The sequence below is a fragment of the Camarhynchus parvulus genome, unplaced genomic scaffold (genome assembly GCF_901933205.1).
Source record: "Camarhynchus parvulus unplaced genomic scaffold, STF_HiC, whole genome shotgun sequence".
In the NCBI taxonomy this organism is placed as follows: Eukaryota; Metazoa; Chordata; class Aves; order Passeriformes; family Thraupidae; genus Camarhynchus; species Camarhynchus parvulus.
In genome coordinates this window covers 15,427-34,000 of record NW_022148230.1, presented here as the reverse complement: position 1 = coordinate 34,000, position 18,574 = coordinate 15,427, and the positions used below count along the sequence as shown (strand labels likewise).

Genomic DNA, 18,574 nt, shown 5'->3' with positions numbered 1-18,574 from the left:
TTCCATGGGAATGGGAGCCTGAAATCCCTGGGAATAGGGGAGGGCAGGTGGGGAGAATTCCCGAAAATTCCATGGGAATGGGAGCCTGAAATCCCTGGGAATAGGGGAGGGCAGGTGGGGAGAATTCCCAAAATTCCATAGGAATGGGAGCCTGAAAATCCCTGGGGATAGGGGAGGGCAGGTGGGGAGAATTCCCGAAAATTCCATGGGAATGGGAGTCTGAAAATCCCTGGGAATGGGATCCTGAAATTCCCTGGGAATGGGATCCTAGAAATCCCTGGGAATGGGGGAGCACAGGTGGGAGAGGATTCCCAAAAATTCCCTGGGAGTGGGGGAAATGAGCTGGATTATTCCTGTTTCCCATTCCCCCTCCCCATTTCCATTTTTCCCATATTTCCCATTCCCCGTTCCCATTTTTCCCATTTCCCCTATTCCCGTTTTTCCCATTCCCATTTTCCCCATTCCCCATTTCCCCTATTTTTCCCGTTTCCGTTCCCCATTTTTCCCCATTCTCATTTTTCCTATTTCCCATTTTTCCCATTCCCTTTGTCCCATCCCCTTTCCCATTTTTCCCATTTCCCAATTTTTCCCATTTTTTCTCATTTTTCCCATTTCCATTTCTCCCTTTTTTCCTGTCCCCATTCCAATTTTTCCCGTTTCGCATTTTTTCCCATTTTCCCCATTTCCCATTCCCATTTTTCCCACTATTTTCCCTGTTCCCATTTTCCCCATTCCCATTTTTCTTATTTTTCCCATTATTCTTCCCATTTCCCCCATTGCTTTTCCCATTGTTTTTCCCATTTCTCCCATTATTCTTCCTATTTTCCCCATTGCTTTTCCCATTGTTTTCCCATTTTTCCCGTTATTTTTCCTATATTCCCCATTGGTTTTCCCATTGTTTTTCCCATTTTTCCCCATTATTGTTCCCATTTCCCCCATTAATTTTCCCATTGTTTTTCCCATTTTTCCCGTTATTTTTCCCCTTTTCCCCATTGTTTTTCCAATTTCCCCCATTATTTTTCCTATTTCCCCATTGTTTTTCCCATTGGTTTTCCATTTTTCCCGTTATTTTTCCCATTTTCCCCATTGCTTTTCCCATTGTTTTTCCCACTTCCCCCATTGTTTTTCCCATTGTTTTTCCCGTTTTTCCTGCTATTTTTCCCATTTTCCCCATTGTTCTTCAATTTCCCCCATTATTTTTCCCATTTTCTCGATTATTTTCCCCATTTTTCCCATTATTTTTCCCATTTCTCGCATTATTCTTCCCATTTCCCCCATTGTTTTTCCCATTTCTCCCATTATTATTCCTATTTCCCCCATTGTTTTCCCCATTGTTTTTCCCATTTTTCCCGTTATTTTTCCCATTTTCCCCATTGTTTTTCCATTTCTCCCGTAATTTTTCCTATTTCTCCCATTATTTTTCCCATTTTCCCCATTGCTTTTCCCATTGTTTTTCCCATTTTTCCCATTATTTTTCCCATTATTTTCCCCATTTTTCCCATTATTTTCCGCATTGTTTTTCCCATTGTTTTCCCCATTCTTTTTCCCGTTATTTTCCCCATCGTTTTTCCCATTATTTTCCCCATTGTTTCCCCTCCCAGGAGCAGCCCGGCAATCCGGATCAAGGAGGAGCCTCCCAGCCCCACGCGGAGCCCGCAGGTGGAGGAGCCCAAGAGCTCCGGGAATTCCGGGAATTCCGGGAATTCCGAGACCCCCCTGTCCCCCTCCACCTTCATCGACTCCATCCTGCGGGAAAACGACTCCGGAGCCGCTCCCGGGAATCCCCAATCCCAGGAAAAGTGCCTGAGCGTCGCCTGCCTCGACAAGTGAGCCACGCCATTCCCAAAACTCCCAGAATTCCTGGAATTCCCAGCCCGGGGAAAGTGGGAATGGGGAGGAAATCCCAGAATTTCCAGCTCCGGGGAAAAAAGTGGGTGTGAGGTGGAATTCCCAGAAATCCCGGCTCTGGAAAAGCTGGGAATTGGGATGGAATTCTCAAAATTCCTGGAATTCTCAGCTTGGGAAGAGAGGGGACCACGGCAGAATTCCTGGAATTCCCAAAATTCGTGGAATTCCCAGCTCGGGGAAAGTGGGAATGGGGAGGAGTTCCTGAAATTTCCAGAATTCCCAGATTGGGAAAAGCAGGATTGGGATGGAATTCCCAGAATTCCCAAAACTCACAGAATTCCTGTCTTGGGAGAAGTGGGAATGGGGCAGAATTCTTGGAATTCCCAGTTTGGGAAAAGCAGGATTGGAATGGAATTTCCCAAAATTCCTGGAATCCCAGCTGAAGGACAGTGGGAACAGGGTGGAATTCCCGGAATTTCAGGAATTCCCAGCTCGGGAAGAGTGGGTGTGGGGCAGAATTCCCATTCCCGGCGTTTCCTGACCCCGTTCCCAGCCCTGATCCCAATCCCGGTTTCTCAGAATTCCCAATCCCGGTTTCCCAATCTCGGTTTCCTGGCCCCAATCAATCCCAGTTTCCCAATCCCCATTTTCTGCTTCCATTCCTGGTTTCCCAATCCTGGTTTCCCAAAATTCCCATTCCCGTTTTCCCATTCCCTAAATTCCCATTCCCTAAATTCCCATTCCCAAAATTCCCATTCCCGGTTTCCCATTCCCTAAATTCCCATTCCCTAAATTCCCATTCCCAAAATTCCCATTCCCGGTTTCCCATTCCCAGTTTCTCGTTCCCAGTTTCCCATTCCCAAAATTCCCATTCCCGGTTTCCCATTCCCTAAATTCCCATTCCCAAAATTCCCATTCCCAAAATTCCCATTCCTGGTTTCCCATTCCCAGTTTCCCATTCCCAAAATTCCCATTCCCGGTTTCCAATTCCCAAAATTCCCATTCCCAGTTTCCCATTCCCAGTTTCCCATTCCCAGTTTCCCATTCCCAAAATTCCCATTCCCAAAATTCCCATTCCCGGTTTCCCATTCCCGGTTTCCCTTTCCCGTTATTCCCGGGGTTTTTCCCGCTCCCATTCCCGTTATTCCTGGTGTGTTCCCTTGAACCCGTTCATTCCACTGCCTGCCTGGTGTTCGTTCCTCTTATTCCCAGTGTTGTTCATTCCCGGTGTTGTTCCTGTTGTTGTTGTTCATTCCCGGTGTTCACTCCCATTGTTGTTCGTTCATTCCTGCTGTTCGTTCATTCCCGGTGCTCGTTCATTCCCAGTGTTCATTCATTCCTGTTGTTGTTCATTCCCGGTGTTCGTTCATTCCCGGTGTTCATTCATTCCCGTTGTTGTTCATTCCGGGTGTTCACTCCCATTGTTGTTCATCATTCCCGGTGTTCATTCATTCCCGGTGTTTATTCATTCCTGTTCATCATTCCCGGTGTTCGTTCATTCCTGTTGTTGTTCATTCCGGGTGTTCACTCCCATTGTTGTTCATCATTCCTGGTGTTGTTCGTTCCTGGTGTTCGTTCATTCCCGGTGTGGTTCATTCCCGGTGTTCGTTCATTCCCGGTGTTCGTTCATTCCTGTTGTTGTTCATTCCGGGTGTTCACTCCCATTGTTGTTCATCATTCCTGTTGTTGTTCATTCCCGGTGTTCGTTCATTCCCGGTGTTTATTCATTCCTGTTGTTCATCATTCCCGGTGTTCATTCATTCCCGGTGTTCGTTCATTCCTGTTGTTGTTCATTCCCGGTGTTCGTTCATTCCCGGTGTTCGTTCATTCCTGTTGTTGTTCATTCCGGGTGTTCACTCCCATTGTTGTTCATCATTCCTGGTGTTGTTCATTCCTGGTGTTCGTTCATCACTCCCGTTGTTATTCCCGTTGTTGTTGATCATTCATTCCCGTTGTTGTTGATCATTTCCAGCGTTGCTGTTCCTTCATTCCCGCTGTTGTTCATTCCTGGTGCCTGTTCCTTCCCGTTGTTGTTCGTTCCTGGTGTTCATTCCCGGTGTTGTTCATTGTTCCCGGTGTTTGTTCCCGTCAGTCCCATTGTTCATTCCTGGTGTCATTCCTGGTGTTGTTGATCATTCCCGTTGTTGTTTTTAATTCCCGTTGTTATTTCCATTCCCGTTGTTGTTATTCCCATTCCCGCTGTTCATTCCCGCTGTTGTCATTCCCATTCCCGGTGTTGTTGTTCATTCCCGCTGTTGTTCATTCCCATTCCTGGTGTTGTTCATTCCCATTCCCGCTGTTGTTATTCCCATTCTTGCTGTTGTTATTTCCATTCCCGTTGTTGCTCATTCCCATTCCCGCTGTTCTTGTTCATTCCCGTTGTTATTCCCATTCCCGCTGTTGTTCATTCCCGCTGTTGTTCATTCCCATTCCGGCTGTTGTTTATTCCGGCTGTTGTTATTCCCATTCCTGCTGTTGTTATTTCCATTCCCGTTGTTGTTCATTCCCATTCTGGCTGTTGTTCATTCCCATTCCGGCTGTTGTTGTTCATTCCCATTCCCGCTGTTGTTCATTCCCGTTGTTGTTCATTCCCATTCCCGCTGTTGTTGTTCATTCCCATTCCCGCTGTTTTTCATTCCCATTCCCGCTGTTGTTCATTCCCATTCCCGCTGTTGTTGTTCATTCCCGTTGTTGTTCATTCCCATTCCAGCTGTTGTTCATTCCCATTCCCGCTGTTGTTCATTCCCGTTGTTGTTCATTCCCATTCCGGCTGTTGTTTATTCCCATTCCCGCTGTTGTTGTTCATTCCCGTTGTTGTTCATTCCCATTCCGGCCGTTGTTGTTCATTCCCATTCCCGCTGTTGTTGTTCATTCCCATTCCCGTTGTTGTTCATTCCCATTCCCGCTGTTGTTGTTCATTCCCGTTGTTGTTTATTCCCATTCCCGCTGTTGTTGTTCATTCCCATTCCCGTTGTTGTTCATTCTCATTCCGGCTGTTGTTTATTCCCATTCCCGTTGTTGTTCATTCTCATTCCGGCTGTTGTTTATTCCCATTCCCGTTGTTGTTCATTCTCATTCCGGCTGTTGTTTATTCCCATTCCCGCTGTTGTTCATTCCCATTCCCGCTGTTGTTGTTCATTCCCATTCCCGCTGTTGTTCATTCCCGTTGTTGTTCATTCCCATTCCCGCTGTTGTTGTTCATTCCCATTCCCGCTGTTGTTGTTCATTCCCGTTGTTGTTCATTCCCATTCCCGCTGTTGTTTATTCCCATTCCGGCTGTTGTTTATTCCGGCTGTTGTTGTTCATTCCCATTCCGGCTGTTGTTCATTCCCATTCCGGCTGTTGTTTATTCCGGCTGTTGTTGTTCATTCCCATTCCGGCTTTTGTTCATTCCCATTTCCGCTGTTGTTCATTCCCATTCCCGCTGTTGTTGTTCATTCCCGTTGTTGTTCATTCCCATTCCCACTGTTGTTGTTCATTCCCGTTGTTGTTCATTCCCGTTCCGGCTGTTGTTTATTCCGGCTGTTGTTGTTCATTCCCATTCCGGCTGTTGTTGTTCATTCCCATTCCGGCTGTTGTTCATTCCCATTCCCGTTGTTGTTCATTCCCATTCCCGCTGTTGTTGTTCATTCCCATTCCGGCTGTTGTTCATTCCCGTTCCGGCTGTTGTTTATTCCGGCTGTTGTTGTTCATTCCTGTTCCGGCTGTCGCCGTTCCCAGGTCGGAGCTGAACGAGCACCTGGACACCATCGACTCCAGCCTGGACAATCTGCAGGCGCTGCTCAGCACCCACGGCTTCAGCATGGACAGCGCCCTGCTCGACGTGAGCGCTCCCAAAATTCCCAAAAATTCCCACTGGGAACTCCTCCCAAAAATTCCCAAAATTCCCCAAAAATACCCAAAATCCCCAGTGCCCACTGGCAATTCCCGGCCCGTTCCCAGTGGGAATTCCCAGGATAAACCCGTCCCTGCTCGACGTGAGAACTCCCAAAAATTCCCAAAAATTCCCACTGGGAACTGGGTCCCAAAATCCCCAAAATCCCCAGTGCCCACTGGCAATTCCCAGCCCATTCCCAGTGGGAATTCCCAGGATAAACCAGTCCCTGCTCGACGTGAGCATTCCCAGAAATTCACGGAATTCCCAAAATTCCCACTGGGAACTCCTCCCAAAATCCCCAAAATCCCCAGTGCCCACTGACAGTTCCCGGCCCGTTCCCAGTGGGAATTCCCAGGATAAACCAGTCCCTGCTTGACGTGAGCATTCCCAGAAATTCACGGAATTCCCAAAAATTCCCAAAATTCCCCAAAAGTCCCCAAAATCCCCAACGCCCACTGGCAATTCCCAGCCCATTCCCAGTGGGAATTCCCAGGATAAACCAGTCCCTGCTCGACGTGAGCACTCCCAAAAATTCCCAAAAATTCCCAAAAATTCCCACTGGGAACTGGGTCCCAAAATCCCAAAAATCCCCAAAATCCCCAGTGCCCACTGGCAATTCCCAGCCCATTCCCAGTGGGAATTCCCAGGATAAACCAGTCCCTGCTCGACGTGAGCATTCCCAGAAATTCACGGAATTCCCAAAAATTCCCACTGGGAACTCCTCCCAAAATCCCCAAAATCCCCAGTGCCCACTGGCAATTCCCGGCCCGTTCCCAGTGGGAATTCCCAGGATAAATCAGTTCCTGCTCGACGTGAGCATTCCCCAAAATTCCCAAAATTCCCACTGGGAACTCCTCCCAAAATCCCAAAAATCCCCAAAATCCCCAATGCCCACTGGGAATTCCCAGCATCCCAGCCCGTTCCCAGTCAGGGAATTCCCGGGATAAATCTGTCCCTGCTTGATGTGAGCCTGACCACTGAAATTCCCAAAAACCCCAAAATTCCCAGAAAAAAAAACCCCAGAATTCCCAAAAATTCCAACTGGGATCTCCCAAAATCCCCAATTCCCAGTGGGAATTCCCAGGATCCCAGCCCGTTCCCAATCCAAAAATTCCCATGGGATAAAAAATCCATCCCCTGCCCGTTATTGGAGAATTCCCAGAAACCCCAAAAATTCCCTAAATTCCCAAAAATTCCAACCGCCTCCCAAAATTCCCCAGAATCCCCAATGCCCGGTAATCCCCACTCCCAGTGGGAATTCCCAGGATCCCAGCCCCGTCCCGTCGGGGGTTTGGGTTCCCATTCCCAAAATTCCCAGTCGGCCCAAATCCAAAAATGTCCCAAAATCCCCAATGCCCATGGGATTTTTCCCAGGAATTCCCATTCTCGGGACAGGTTTTTCCCAGGAATTCCCATTCCGGAACCCAGGATTTCCAAGAAACCCCGGAATTCCCAAATTCCACTGGTCTTCCCGGCAACCTTCAGCCCCGGTGGGGGGGCCGGTGCCGACGGCCCGTCAGGACCTGGACAGCAGCCCCTGCTCAGGTTCCAGCCCCAAAATTCCCTAAATTCCAAAATCACGGATCCATCCTTAGGAATTCGTGGATTCTCAGTCACCACCCCCCCTTGGGGAGGGGTAGCTTCTCTGTTTTCCCAGGAACTTGGGATTGGGATTGGGATCGGGGCTGGGATTGGGATTGGGATCAGGGCTGGGATTGGGATCAGGGCTGGGATTGCGATCGGGGCTGGGATTGGGATCAGGGCTGGGATTGGGATTGGGATCAGGGCTGGGATTGGGATCAGGGTCAGGGCTGGGATTGGGATCGGGGCTGGGATTGGGATCAGGGTCAGGATCAGAATTTTCCTGGAATTGGAGTTGGGATCAGGGCTGGGATTGGGATTGGGGCTGGGATTGGGATCAGGGCTGGGATTAGGATCAGGATTGGGGCTGGAATTGGAGTTGGGATCAGGGCTGGGATTGGGATCGGGCTGGGATTGGGATCGGGCTGGGATTGGGATTGGGGCTGGGATTGGGGTTGGGATCAGGGCTGGGATTGGGATCGGGGCTGGGATTGGGATCGGGGTCAGGATCAGGATTGGGGCTGGAATTGGTTGGGGGATCAGGGCTGGGATTGGGATCGGGGCTGGGATTGGGATCAGGGGCAGGATCAGGATTGGGGCTGGAATTGGAGTTGGGATCAGGGCTGGGATTGGGATTGGGGCTGGGATTGGGATCGGGATTGCACTGGGGGCTGGGATTGGGATTGGGATCAGGGCCAGGATTGGGATCGGGCTGGTGTTGGGATCGGGGCTGGGATTGGGATTGGGATTGGGATCAGGATCAGGGCCAGGAATGGGATCGGGGCTGGGATTGGGATCAGGGCTGGGATCGCAGTCAGGGCTGGGATTGGGATCGGGATTGGGATCAAAACTGGAATTGGGATTGGGTTCAGGGCTGGGATTGGGATTGGGATCAAAGCTGGGATTGGGATTGGGGCTGGGATTGGGATCGGGGCTGGGATTGGGATCGGGGCTGGGATTGGGATTGGGATCGGGATCAGGGCCAGGAATGGGATCAGGGCTGGGAATTGGATCAGGGCTGGGATTGGGATCGGGGCTGGGATTGGGATTGGGGCTGGGATTGGGATTGGGGCTGGGATTGGGATTGGGATGAGGACTGGGATTGCAGTCAGGGCTGGGATTGGGATTGGGATTGGGATTGGGATCAAAACTGGAATTGGGTTTGGGATCAGGGCTGGGATTGGGATTGGGATCAGGCTGAGGATTGGGATTGGGATTGGGATTGGGGCTGGGATTGCGATCAGGGCTGGGATTGGGATCGGGGCTGGGATTGGGATTGGGGCTGGGATTGGGATCAGAACCGGATCGTTCCCGGCTGTCCCCGGATGGCAGCACCAGCCCCGCCCCATTCCCGGGATTTTCCTCCCCGGGATCATTTCTGGGAACGTTTGGGATGAGCAGGGGCTGAGCTTGGGATCCCTTTCAAACCCCAAAAACCTCGGAATGGGCGGAAATAATTCCCGGGATTCCGGCAGATCCAGGATCTCCTCTCGAACCAGGAGCAGCAGAAACCGACGGAGACCGAGCCCGGCGCGGGTGACTCCGGTATCCCACGGGAATTTGGGGAATTTGGGGGTTTTTGGGATATTTGGGGTATTTGGGAATGTGGGACTCTGGTATCCCAATGGGAATTTTGGGATTTTTGAGATTTGGGAATGGGGGACTCCTGTATCCCAACAGGAATTTGGGGGTATTTAGGAATGGGGCACTCTTGGGGATTTTGGGGGTTTTGGGGATTTTTGGGAATGGGGGACTCCGGTATCCCAATGGGAATTTTGGGATTTTAGGGATTTGGGAATGGGTGACTCTGGTTTCCCAATGGGAATTTTGGGACTTTTGGGATATTTGGGAATGGGGGGCTCCAGTTTCCCAATGGGAATTTTGGGATTTTGGGATATTTGGGAATGGGGGGCTCCAGTTTCCCAATGGGAATTTTGGGATTTTTGGGATATTTGGGAATGGGGGACTCCGGTATCCCAAAAGGAAATTTGGGATATTTCTCCATCCCAAACAATCTCCCGTTCCTGGTGGATTTTCCCAGCCCCCCCAATCCCAATCCCCCATTCCAAATCCCACAATCCCCATCCCACATTCCCAATACCCCATTTCCAATCCCAAATTCCCATTTCCCAGGGAAGCAGCTGCTGCCCTGCACAGTGCACGACCCCAATCCCACATTCCCAATCCCATCATCCCATTCTTCCCAATCCCACATTCCCAAATTCCCAATCCCGTTTTTCCGAATCCCACATTCCCAAATTCCCATTGTTCCAGGGAAGCAGCTGGTTCTCTGCACAGTGGATTATCCCAATCCCACATTCCCAATCCCAAATTCCCAGTCCCATAATCCCAAATTCCCAATCCCATAATCCCAAATTCCCAATCCCAAATTCCCATTTTGTTCCAGGGAAGCAGCTCGTGCCCTGCGCGGTCCAGCCGCTGTTCCTGGTGGATTATCCCGAATTCCCAATCCCCCAATCCCAAATTCCCAATCCCACATTCCCAAATTCCCATTTTCCAGGGAAGCAGCTCATGCCGTACACAGTCCAGCTGCTGTTCCTGGTGGATTATCCCAAATTCCCAATCCCATAATCCCGAATTCCCAATCCCCCAATCCCAAATTCCCAATCCCACATTCCCAAATTCCCGTTTTGTTCCAGGGAAGCAGCTCGTGCCCTGCACAATCCAGCCCCTGTTCCTGGTGGATTATCCGAATCCCACATTCCCAAATTCCCAATCCCATTTATCCCAATCCCACATTCCCAAATTCCCATTTTTTTCCAGGGAAGCAGCACGTTCCCTGCACGGTCCAGCCCCTGCTCCTGGTGGATTATCCCAAATTCCCAATCCCATAATCCCGAATTCCCAATCCCCCAATCCCAATCCCCCAATCCCAAATTCCCAATCCCACATTCCCAAATTCCCGTTTTGTTCCAGGGAAGCAGCTCGTGCCCTGCACGGTCCAGCCGCTGTTCCTGGTGGATTATCCGAATCCCACATTCCCAAATTCCCAATCCAAAATTCCCAATCCCATAATCCCGAATTCCCAATGCCCCAATCCCAAATTCCCAATCCCACATTCCCAAATTCCCGTTTTGTTCCAGGGAAGCAGCTCGTGCCCTGCACGGTCCAGCCGCTGTTCCTGGTGGATTATCCCAAATTCCCAAATTCCCATTTCCCAGGGAAGCAGCTTGTGCCCTGCACCGTTTGTGATCCCAATCCCATTTATCCCAATCCCAAATTCCCAATCCCATTTATCCCAAATTCCCAAATTCCCGTTTTGTTCCAGGGAAGCAGCTCGTTCCCTGCACGGTCCAGCCGCTGTTCCTGGTGGATTATCCCAAATTCCCAATCCCAAATTCCCAATCCCAAATTCCCAATCCCACATTCCCAAATTCCCATTTTGTTCCAGGGAAGCAGCTCGTGCCCTGCATGGTCCAGCCCCTGTTCCTGGTGGATTATCCCAAATTCCCAAATTCCCATTCCCAATCCCAAATTCCCATTTTGTTCCAGGGAAGCAGCTCGTGCCCTGCACGGTCCAGCCCCCGTTCCTGGTGGATTATCCCAAATTCCCAATCCCATAATCCCGAATTCCCAATCCCCCAATCCCAATCCCCCAATCCCAAATTCCCAATCCCACATTCCCAAATTCCCATTTTCCAGGGAAGCAGCTCATGCCGTACACAGTCCAGCTGCTGTTCCTGGTGGATTATCCCAAATTCCCAATCCCATAATCCCGAATTCCCAATCCCCCAATCCCAAATTCCCAATCCCACATTCCCAAATTCCCGTTTTGTTCCAGGGAAGCAGCTCGTGCCCTGCACAATCCAGCCCCTGTTCCTGGTGGATTATCCGAATCCCACATTCCCAAATTCCCAATCCCATTTATCCCAATCCCACATTCCCAAATTCCCATTTTTTTCCAGGGAAGCAGCACGTTCCCTGCACGGTCCAGCCCCTGCTCCTGGTGGATTATCCCAAATTCCCAATCCCATAATCCCGAATTCCCAATCCCCCAATCCCAATCCCCCAATCCCAAATTCCCAATCCCACATTCCCAAATTCCCGTTTTGTTCCAGGGAAGCAGCTCGTGCCCTGCACGGTCCAGCCGCTGTTCCTGGTGGATTATCCGAATCCCACATTCCCAAATTCCCAATCCAAAATTCCCAATCCCATAATCCCGAATTCCCAATGCCCCAATCCCAAATTCCCAATCCCACATTCCCAAATTCCCGTTTTGTTCCAGGGAAGCAGCTCGTGCCCTGCACGGTCCAGCCGCTGTTCCTGGTGGATTATCCCAAATTCCCAAATTCCCATTTCCCAGGGAAGCAGCTTGTGCCCTGCACCGTTTGTGATCCCAATCCCATTTATCCCAATCCCAAATTCCCAATCCCATTTATCCCAAATTCCCAAATTCCCGTTTTGTTCCAGGGAAGCAGCTCGTTCCCTGCACGGTCCAGCCGCTGTTCCTGGTGGATTATCCCAAATTCCCAATCCCAAATTCCCAATCCCAAATTCCCAATCCCACATTCCCAAATTCCCATTTTGTTCCAGGGAAGCAGCTCGTGCCCTGCATGGTCCAGCCCCTGTTCCTGGTGGATTATCCCAAATTCCCAAATTCCCATTCCCAATCCCAAATTCCCATTTTGTTCCAGGGAAGCAGCTCGTGCCCTGCACGGTCCAGCCCCCGTTCCTGGTGGATTATCCCAAATTCCCAATCCCATAATCCCGAATTCCCAATCCCCCAATCCCAATCCCCCAATCCCAAATTCCCAATCCCACATTCCCAAATTCACGTTTTGTTCCAGGGAAGCAGCTCGTGCCCTGCACGGTCCAGCCGCTGTTCCTGGTGGATTATCCCACATTCCCAAATTCCCATTTCCCGGGGAAGCAGCTCGTGCCCTGCACCGTTCATGATCCCAATCCCATTTATCCCAATCCCAAATTCCCAATCCCAAATTCCCAATCCCACATTCCCAAATTCCTGTTTTGTTCCAGGGAAGCAGCTTGTGCCCTGCATGGTCCAGCCGCTGTTCCTGGTGGATTATCCCAAATTCCCAAATTCCCAACCCCAAATTCCCATTCCCAATCCCAAATTCCCATTGTTCCAGGGAAGCAGCTCGTTCCCTGCACAATCCAGCCCCTGTTCCTGGTGGATTATCCGAATCCCACATTCCCAAATTCCCAATCCCAAATTCCCATTCCCACATTCCCAAATTCCCATTTTGTTCCAGGGAAGCAGCTCGTGCCCTGCACGGTCCAGCCCCCGTTCCTGGTGGATTATCCCAAATTCCCAATCCCATAATCCCGAATTCCCAATCCCCCAATCCCAATCCCCCAATCCCAAATTCCCAATCCCACATTCCCAAATTCCACGTTTTGTTCCAGGGAAGCAGCTCGTGCCCTGCACGGTCCAGCCGCTGTTCCTGGTGGATTATCCCACATTCCCAAATTCCCATTTCCCGGGAAGCAGCCTCGGGCCTGCACCGTTCATGATCCCAATCCCATTTATCCCAATCCCAAATTCCCAATCCCAAATTCCCAATCCCACATTCCCAAATTCCTGTTTTGTTCCAGGGAAGCAGCTCGTTCCCTGCACAATCTAGCCCCCGTTCCTGGTGGATTATCCCAAATCCCACATTCCCAAATTCCCAATCCCAAATTCCCAATCCCACATTCCCAAATTCCCATTTCTTGGGGAAGCAGCTCGTGCCCTGCACCGTTCATGATCCCAATCCCATTTATCCCAATCCCAAATTCCCAATCCCAAATTCCCAATCCCACATTCCCAAATTCCCGTTTTGTTCCAGGGAAGCAGCTCGTGCCTTGCACGGTCCAGCCGCTGTTCCTGGTGGATTATCCCAAATTCCCAAATTCCCAACCCCAAATTCCCATTCCCAATCCCAAATTCCCATTGTTCCAGGGAAGCAGCTCGTTCCCTGCACAATCCAGCCCCTGTTCCTGGTGGATTATCCGAATCCCACATTCCCAAATTCCCAATCCCAAATTCCCATTCCCACATTCCCAAATTCCCATTTTGTTCCAGGGAAGCAGCTCGTTCCCTGCACGGTCCAGCCCCCGTTCCTGGTGGATTATCCCAAATTCCCAATCCCATAATCCCGAATTCCCAATCCCCCAATCCCAATCCCCCAATCCCAAATTCCCAATCCCACATTCCCAAATTCCCGTTTTGTTCCAGGGAAGCAGCTCGTGCCCTGCACGGTCCAGCCGCTGTTCCTGGTGGATTATCCGAATCCCACATTCCCAAATTCCCAATCCCAAATTCCCAATCCCACATTCCCAAATTCCCAATGCCCCAATCCCAAATTCCCAATCCCAAATTCCCAAATTCCCATTTTGTTCCAGGGAAGCAGCTCGTGCCCTGCACGGTCCAGCCGCTGTTCCTGGTGGATTCCAGCGCCGTGGACGTCGGATCCGGGGATCTGCCCATTTTTTTCGAGCTGGGCGAGGGGCCCCCGTGCTTCCCGGACGGGGACGAGTATCCCGAGGAGTATCCCGAGGAGTACCCGGAGGAGTATCCCGAGGAGTATCCCGAGGAGTATCCCGAGGATCCCGCGCTGCTGCCGCCAACGCCCAAGGACCCGGCCGTCTCCTAAAGCCGGAGATCAGGGCCGGGGACAGGATCCCAAAAACAAAACGGGATCCCCAAAAAAACAAAACGGGATCCCAAAAAAAAAAAAAACAAAAAGGGAAGGGAGCCCCGAGTGACTCGTCCTGCTTGGCACAGAACCCCGGAGCCGCCAACGCCGCCCTCGGGGGGATTCCGGGAAATCCCGGAGGATTCCAGGGAATCCTGGAGCATCCTGGAGAACTCTGGGAAATCCCGGAGGATCCTGGAGCATCCCGGGGAATCCTGGAGGATCCTAAATCATCCCGGGAAATCCTGGAGAACTCTGGGAAATCCCGGAGGATCCTGGAGCATCCTGGGGAATCTGGAGGATCCTAAATCATCCCGGAATTGGGATTGGGAATCCGAGGATCTGAGCATCCCGGGGAATCCTGGAGGAACCCAGAGGGTCCCAGGGAATCCTGGAGAGTTCCAGGAAATCCCAAAAAGATCCTGGAGGATCCTAGGGAATCCTGGAGGATCCCGGGGAATCTTGGAGGATTGTAAATCATCCCGGGAAATCCCGGAGGATCGTGGAGAATTCCGGGGGATCCTGGAGCATCCTGGAGAATTCCAGGAAATCCTGGAGGATCCCGGAGGATCCCGGCGTATCCTGAAGGATCCCAGATCATCCCAGGGAATGCTGGAGCATCCTGGAGAATTCCAGGAAATCCCAGAGGATCCCGGAGCATCCCAGGGAATCCAGGAGGATCCCAAATCATCTTGGGAAATCGCAAAGAATCCCAGAAAATCGTGGAGCATCCCAGGGGATCCCAGGGGATCCCAGAAAGTCCTGGAACATCCAGGAGGATCCCAGGGATCTGGAGAGGGACGGAGCCCCGGGATCTGGGGGGAGCTGAAATCCAGGGATCCCCAAATCCCAGAATATCCTGGGAAAAAATGGTGCCGAAAATGCACGGGGTCCTGAAATACTCCAAAATGCAGCAGATCCCAAAATCCCAGGGAAACCTGGAAATAGCCCTAGGACCCCAAAAATCCAGCAGGTCCCAAAATCCTGTGGGCTCTTGAAATCCTGAGGAAACCTGGAATGCCCCAGGATCCCAAAATCCTGTGGGACCCAAAATTCCACGGGACCCCAAAATCCCAGGGAAGCCGGGAATGCCCCAGGACCCCGAAGCTCCACAGGATCCCAAAATCCCGGGGAAATCTGGAAATAGCCTCAGGACCCCAAAAATCCAGTGGATCCCAAAATCCTGTGGGATCTTGAGATCCTGGGGAAACCTAAAACACCCCAGGACCCCAAAAATCCAGTGGATCCCAAAATCCTGTGGGATCTTGAGATCCTGGGGAAACCTAAAACGCCCCAGGACCCCAAAAATCCATGGGATCTCGAAATCCTGGGGAAACCTGGAATGCCCCAGGAACCCAAAATCCAGCGGATCCCAAAATCCTGGAAATTGCACCCGACCCCAGAACCTGGCAGTGCCCAAATCCCATACGGGACCCTAAAATCCAATGGGATCCCACAGAACCCCAAAATCCCACAGGATCCCAAAACCTGGCAGTGCCACAAGATTCCCAAAACCGGGGGAGTCCCAAAATCCAGTGGGATCCCGAAATCCAGTGCCCCAAAACTTGGCAGCGCTCAGATCCCACAGGATCCTAAAAATTCATTGGGACCCCAAAATCCAGTGGGACCCCAAAATCCAGTGGGACCCCAAAATCAAGTGGTGCCCCAGATCCCACAGGACCCTAAAAATTCAATGAGATCCCAAAATCCCCCAGGACCCCAAAATCTGGCAGTGCCCAAATCCCACAGGACCCTAAAATTCAGTGGGACCCCAGAATCCCCCAGGACCCCAAAATCTGGCAGTGCCCAAATCCCACAGGACCCTAAAATCCAATGGGATCCCACAGGACCCCAAAATCCCCCAGGACCCCAAAATCTGGCAGTGCCCAAATCCCACGGGATCCCCAAAGCTGTGGAGACCCCAAAATCCCGCAGGACCCCAAAACCTGGAAGTGCCCAAATCCTAAAGGACCCTAAAATCCAATGGGATCCCACAGGACCCCAAAATCTGGCAGTGCCTAAATCCCACAGGACCCTAAAATTCAGTGGGACTCCAGAATCCCACAGGACCCTAAAATCTGGCAGTGCCCAAATCCCACAGGACCCTAAAATCCAATGGGATCCCACAGGACCCCAGAATCCCACAGGACCCCAAAACCTGGCAGTGCCCAAATCCCACGGGATCCCCAAAGCTGTGGAGACCCCAAAATCCCGCAGGACCCCAAAACCTGGAAGTGCCCAAATCCTAAAGGACCCTAAAATTCAATGGGATCCCACAGGACCCCAAAACCTGGCAGTGCCCAAATCCCACAGGACCCTAAAATTCAATGGGATCCCACAGGACCCCAAAATCTGGCAGTGCCTAAATCCCACAGGACCCTAAAATCCAATGGGATCCCACAGGACCCCAAAATCCCACAGGATCCCAAAACCTGGCAGTGCCACAAGATTCCCAAAACCGGGGGAGTCCCAAAATCCAGTGGGATCCCGAAATCCAGTGCCCCAAAACTTGGCAGCGCTCAGATCCCACAGGATCCTAAAAATTCATTGGGACCCCAAAATCCAGTGGGACCCCAAAATCCAGTGGGACCCCAAAATCAAGTGGTGCCCCAGATCCCACAGGACCCTAAAAATTCAATGAGATCCCAAAATCCCCCAGGACCCCAAAATCTGGCAGTGCCCAAATCCCACAGGACCCTAAAATCCAATGGGATCCCACAGGACCCCAAAATCCCCCAGGACCCCAAAATCTGGCAGTGCCCAAATCCCACGGGATCCCCAAAGCTGTGGAGACCCCAAAATCCCGCAGGACCCCAAAACCTGGAAGTGCCCAAATCCTAAAGGACCCTAAAATTCAATGGGATCCCCCAGGACCCCAAAACCTGGCAGTGCCTAAATCCCACAGGACCCTAAAATCCAATGGGATCCCACAGGACCCCAAAATCCCCCAGGACCCCAAAATCTGGCAGTGCCTAAATCCCACAGGACCCTAAAATTCAGTGGGACTCCAGAATCCCACAGGACCCTAAAATCTGGCAGTGCCCAAATCCCACAGGACCCTAAAATCCAATGGGATCCCACAGAACCCCAAAATCCCACAGGGTCCCAAAACCTGGCAGTGCCACAAGATTCCCAAAACCGGGGGAGTCCCAAAATCCAGTGGGATCCCGAAATCCAGTGCCCCAAAACTTGGCAGCGCTCAGATCCCACAGGATCCTAAAAATTCATTGGGACCCCAAAATCCAGTGGGACCCCAAAATCCAGTGGGACCCCAAAATCAAGTGGTGCCCCAGATCCCACAGGACCCTAAAAATTCAATGAGATCCCAAAATCCCCCAGGACCCCAAAATCTGGCAGTGCCCAAATCCCACAGGACCCTAAAATCCAATGGGATCCCACAGGACCCCAAAATCCCCCAGGACCCCAAAATCTGGCAGTGCCCAAATCCCACGGGATCCCCAAAGCTGTGGAGACCCCAAAATCCCGCAGGACCCCAAAACCTGGAAGTGCCCAAATCCTAAAGGACCCTAAAATTCAATGGGATCCCACAGGACCCCAAAACCTGGCAGTGCCCAAATCCCACAGGACCCTAAAATTCAATGGGATCCCACAGGACCCCAAAATCTGGCAGTGCCCAAATCCCACAGGACCCTAAAATCCAATGGGATCCCACAGGACCCCAAAATCCCCCAGGACCCCAAAACCCCCCCCCGGCTCCACAAGGCCCCAATTCCGACTTCTCCAGTTCCTGCTCTGGGCATTCCCGGTTTCTCCCGCTGGAATTTTGGGAAATCCACTGGAATTCCGGGAAATCCCGCTGGAATTCTGGTGGATCCTGTTGGAATTCCAGGGGGACCCTAATGGAATTTTGGGGGACCCTGTTGGAATTTTGGGGGGGTCCCACTGGAATTCCAGGGGATGCTGCTGGAATTTCGAGGGATCTCGTCGGAATTCTGGGGGATCCAGCTGGAATTTTGGGGGATCCAGCTGGAATTTTGGGGGATCCATGCGGAATTTTGGGGGATCCTGTTGGAATTCTGGGGGATCCCATTGGAATTTTGGGAAATCTGCTGGAACTTTGAGGGATGCTGTTGGAATTCCAGGGGATCCTGCTGGAATTTTGGGGGAATCCCGCTGAAATTCTGGATCCCATTTTTGTTGTCCCTGGATTTTCTGGCTCCAGCTCTGGGATTTTTCCCTGGACTTCGGGACTGGGAGCAGCGAGCCCGGAACTGAACTTGGGAATTTTACACGAGAGAAGGACCCGGATCCCACACGGGATCGAGTCGGGATCCCACGTGGGAATGTGTCGGGGTTCCGTACGGGATCGAGTCGGGATTTCATGCGGGAATGTGTTGGGATTCCGTACGGGATCGAGTCGGGATTTCATGCGGGAATGTGTCGGGATTCCGTACGGGAACGTGTCGGGATTCCACGTGGAATCAAGTCAGGGTTCCACATGGGAATGCCCAAATTCCATATGGGAGGGCCTGAATTCCATACGGGAATGTCTGAATCCCATGTGGGATCCCATGTGGAAATTCCAGGATCCCGTGTGGGAATGTCAGGATCCCCTATGGGAATGCCATGTGGGATCCCGTGTGGGAAT

General features: G+C 51.4%; 2 protein-coding genes across 2 annotated transcripts; both read left to right on the top strand.

The window, feature by feature from the left end:
* Window positions 1-1,601: 1,601 nt before the first annotated feature.
* On the top strand, window positions 1,602-14,182 carry LOC115916191 (heat shock factor protein 1-like; the record flags this gene model as incomplete). Its single annotated transcript, XM_030969879.1, has 4 exons — window positions 1,602-1,826; window positions 5,569-5,671; window positions 8,782-8,851; window positions 13,673-14,182. Coding segments are annotated over 4 exons (649 nt in total), but the record flags the coding sequence as incomplete, so codon positions are not given.
* Window positions 14,183-15,285: 1,103 nt separating this feature from the next.
* LOC115916192 (pre-mRNA 3' end processing protein WDR33-like) lies at window positions 15,286-17,211 on the top strand. Its single transcript, XM_030969880.1, has 2 exons — window positions 15,286-16,244; window positions 16,917-17,211. Exons 1-2 carry the CDS (start codon window positions 15,308-15,310, stop codon window positions 17,183-17,185), a joined length of 1,206 nt encoding a protein of 401 aa, XP_030825740.1. The 5' UTR covers window positions 15,286-15,307; the 3' UTR covers window positions 17,186-17,211.
* The last annotated feature ends 1,363 nt before the right edge of the window (window positions 17,212-18,574 follow it).